We start from the raw sequence: 4,026 nt of genomic DNA on the forward strand, positions 1-4,026 counted from the left end.
TTGAATATGGATCAGAATAGAGTTGCCGATCGCTTGATAAATTATAGTGGTATAGAGTGTACGACGACTGTATGGGTGCACCTAGGACGACCATATATCAAAGATCTTTTGCCTCTCGATTGTAACTCTATCAATATGAAATAAAACTCATTTTTCCCCGCAAAAAGAAACACCGAAGAAGAGGAGAACCATGACCATTTGTTTTTCCACTTCTTGTTTAGTGCTTTTTGTTGGAACTAATTAAAGTTGAGCTGCCTCCCAGCCCTTGACCTTTATGACATGATTATTTTTGCTGTCTCTATGTGGAATGGCCATCTCTTCAATGAACTAGTGATTCCTGGGGCTCGGAATATTTGGAAAATCAGGAATTAGGCTTACTTTGATGTAATTCCATTGGACCTCCCCTCCTGGCTCCCCGTACTGCGCACTGGTCACCTACATTTGAGCTACAAGGCCAGACCAGAGAGACTTTCTTTCTGCTTTTACAGCAAACTTGCATCTTTAATTTGTGTTGTCATTTGCTTTGTCTACTTTGTTATCGGAAGAACATAGTACTTAGCGACAAAGCGGTTAAACCCATCGTGCAGCTAGCTAGACAGCTCTTCGACTGATTAGCTACAAGTGGCTAAGCATCCAGTCCAGTCCCAAGTCAGCAGCACCACATCACGGCGGGCACTGTTCAAAAGGTCATGGTGATTAGCCCTTGACAGTTTGTTCGATTTTCCATATACAACGTGACCCACTCCGAACATAATGAATAGAGTAATTGTGAAATCGAATCAACAAATGGTCCCATGGTCTAGTGGTTAGGACATTGGACTCTGAATCCAGTAACCCGAGTTCAAGTCTCGGTGGGACCTCTTTTTCGTATCATTTTTTCTATGCTTGAAAAAGATGCCATTCCCTATTCTTTTGAAGGAAAAAGCTTGCTAATTAATAATATATTCATTGTCAATTACTACAGAGTTTTCGAGGAAAAAGCTTACTGATTAATAATATATCCCAAATCCTTAAAAGTGCACGCGCACTATTTCGATAGAACAAGCGGCCGACTCCTAGCCGCACGATCTCGCTAGTGTTGTCGCGAGTACCACTTGCAGGTGCTACCTGGTCGGGGGAGAGACTTGCCACGCGACACACCCTTATCCTCTCGTCCCTTTTCTCGACCAATTTCTCCACCGCAGTGCCCCCACCGCTTCTCCCCTGCCGCGCCTCTCTTCCCCTTCCTCCCCATGGCGCCGCCCTACTCTTCCCCTTCCTCCCCATGGCGCTGCCCTACCCTTCCCCTTCCTCCCCATGGCGCTGCCCTACCCTTCCCCTTCCTTCCCATGGCGCCACCTCTCTCCTGCCCTTCTTCCTATGGCGTCGCCCTTCTCCTCCACTTCCTCCCCATAGTCGATGTTGCTGATGTGGATGGCGGGGCCAAGGACGACGGACTGGCTGGTGTCCAGGGCGGCGTGTGCGGTGTGGCCAAGAACGACGGCCGGCACACCACGGCATCCTCCCCAATCGTCACGCTGCTCCCTCCCCTACCAGATCCAATCTCGGGTCAACGCCATCATACGAGGTCTGCTTCTACTTACTAGTACAGTAGTACTTGGCTACTTGCAATTCAGATTGGGCTCTCGTGATAGAAGGATATGCATGTGTTGCCTGTTGCTTGGAACTTGGAGTTGTTTTCACTTGGATGCTTAATTAGCACAGTGGTGATACATGGAGTAATCAATCCAGCTGGCTGATTGATTTGGTAGTGTTTCTCTTACTCCAACATTGATTTGAACATTCATTGGGTTACATCATAACAAATAAGAAACTAATGAACTGAAAATGTTCTTAGATGAACAGATCCAAGGTTGTTTTGGTAGTGATGTAAGGATATAAAAACAATTGAAGTTCTAAAGATTTTTGTCATTGTTTGTATGATTTATGATCCAACTTTTCAAACTCACGGATCTGTAGTTGATGCAAGTTGATCCATCTATTTCTCGCTTAGACTGCATTTGTCGTTATGGTAGCTCTCATAGGAGGTAGAGATCGATCCAGTTCGATGCCTCTTTTTTGTATTGAGTGATATGCAATGCTAAATTTGGCATGGTTAGTTGCACAGAGAGGTATTACAAGTTTCACCAGAGGTAGAATAGTTTGCACACTTAATTATATATAGTTGCACAGAGAGACTTCACAAGTTTCACAGAAAGGTAGTCGGCCAATTTTTGGTGCTCTATGGTGCAACTCTACTACTAAATGATGCAACTTTAGTAATGCATTATATATGCAAGTTTTTAGTTGTATATCTCACATGGTAATAGGTAGTTAAAGGTGGTGGCAACTGCACAACTACGTTTCGGCATCTTTCTCAATAGGAGCTACGGTGATTAGGATTATGGTGGGTTTTTACGGCAATTAGGATTTTAATGGTGGGTTTGAGTAGGATTTTCACGGTGAGCTGTTCTAATTTTGTCACTATTGGTATGGATCAGGATCCTATTTTGATCCATCTATTCTTGCCTACACTGCAATTGTCTCGTTAAACATGATACTCTTTGTAGAGCTTCATTGCATTATGTACCTCTCTTTTTCTCGTAAGTGCATCCGTGTGGTTTCTCTATTTTCTCGTAAGTTGGATGCATACAAGTAACCAATTGGCTAGTTTGTTGTAATAGTTGCATAAGAACGCAAACGTAGTTGGATGACACATATACAATCTCAGTTGGCTAGCCAACTATTGAAGTTGCACAATGAGGCCTAACCAGTTGCACAATCGATGGTATTCAGATGGATACACTATGTAAATCATGTTTATGCAGTGTGTGTGTGGTGTTTTTGATTGCACACTCATGTGTGCCCTGTTGTCAAGGGTATGCGTTTGTACAGGAGTTTGCAAATCAGAACAGTACATATCCTAGTTGGCTTAGCCACACTTACGCAGTTGCACAGGTAAAGGATATCTAGTTGCACGGTTGACGGCTAGTTTAGTTTTGGCTCCGGTGCCTAAATCATGTTAGTGTATGCTGATTTTTTTATTGCACACTCATGTGTGCCCAGTTGACCATACAGTGCGTCAAGTTGCACATATTCTTTTTTTGTTTTATAGGTGTGCTTTGAAAAGTTATCTTGAGTTGCTTACCTCACGGCATTTTTTATATAAATTGTGTTTCCTCATTTTTCTTCTATGCATTGGGTTGCTTTGACTAATTTTTTTGTTTGCTTTTTTCACAGACCAAAAATGGTTGTAGAAGGAGATGCAGCTCCTACAAGGAGAGGTATCCTCAACTTCTATAGATGCATCCTGAACTTTTAGTTGCACAATAATCAATTAGGACTGGGTATCCTCAACTTTTTAAATAGTTGCACAACGGTATCATACGAGTTGGCATCCTCAACTTTCATAGTTGCACTAGAACCATTTGGGAGTCGGCGGCCTCGAGTTTTCAAATAGTCCCACAACAATACTACATGAGTTGGCATTCTCAACTATTTTAGTTGCACAAGAACCAATCAGGAGTTGGCATTCCCAACTTTTTTTATAGTCCCACGACAATGTCACATGAGTTGGCATCCTCAACTATTTTAGTTGCACAAGAACAATTAAGGAGAATTCCCAACTTTTTTTAATAATTGCACAACAATGTCACATGAGTTGGCATTCAACTCCTTTAGTTGCACAAGAACCATTCATTAGGTGGCATCCTCATGTGTTTACATGCATCTAATTTTCTAGTTTTGGCTTCTTTTTTGCATCATGTGCAGGTTATGGGGGTGGGGGAGCTGCTGTAAATTTTTGCCCATAATTCTCAGCTGCAATGTCACATATACTATTGTGTGGAAAGATCAAAGGAAGAAAACACCTGCAGAATAGATTTTTGTCTAGTTGGTAGTTATGCTTCACAGTACCTACAACATACTTTTCTCTTTATTTTTTTCCTTTTTTTGCTACATGGACATCGGTTCTTCTGCATTATGTGTGATATAAGACTATCTATGTGCTCTCTCCTATATAATTGCACAGTTTTTGCATTTTGTTGC

General features: G+C 42.1%; 1 protein-coding gene and 1 non-coding gene across 2 annotated transcripts; both read left to right on the forward strand.

Moving 5' to 3' along the window:
- The first annotated feature begins 788 nt into the window (after positions 1–788).
- On the forward strand, positions 789–860 carry TRNAQ-CUG. The gene has a single exon. It is a non-coding gene; the product is annotated as a tRNA-Gln (tRNA).
- A 283-nt stretch (positions 861–1,143) lies between these two features.
- On the forward strand, positions 1,144–4,026 carry LOC125529946. The gene is made up of 3 exons (XM_048694373.1): positions 1,144–1,567; positions 3,220–3,263; positions 3,751–4,026. The coding sequence occupies exons 1-3, from the start codon at positions 1,233–1,235 to the stop codon at positions 3,789–3,791; spliced, it is 420 nt and encodes a 139-aa protein (XP_048550330.1). The 5' UTR covers positions 1,144–1,232; the 3' UTR covers positions 3,792–4,026.

This window comes from Triticum urartu, chromosome 1 (assembly GCF_003073215.2).
Source record: "Triticum urartu cultivar G1812 chromosome 1, Tu2.1, whole genome shotgun sequence".
Lineage (NCBI taxonomy): Eukaryota > Viridiplantae > Streptophyta > Magnoliopsida > Poales > Poaceae > Triticum > Triticum urartu.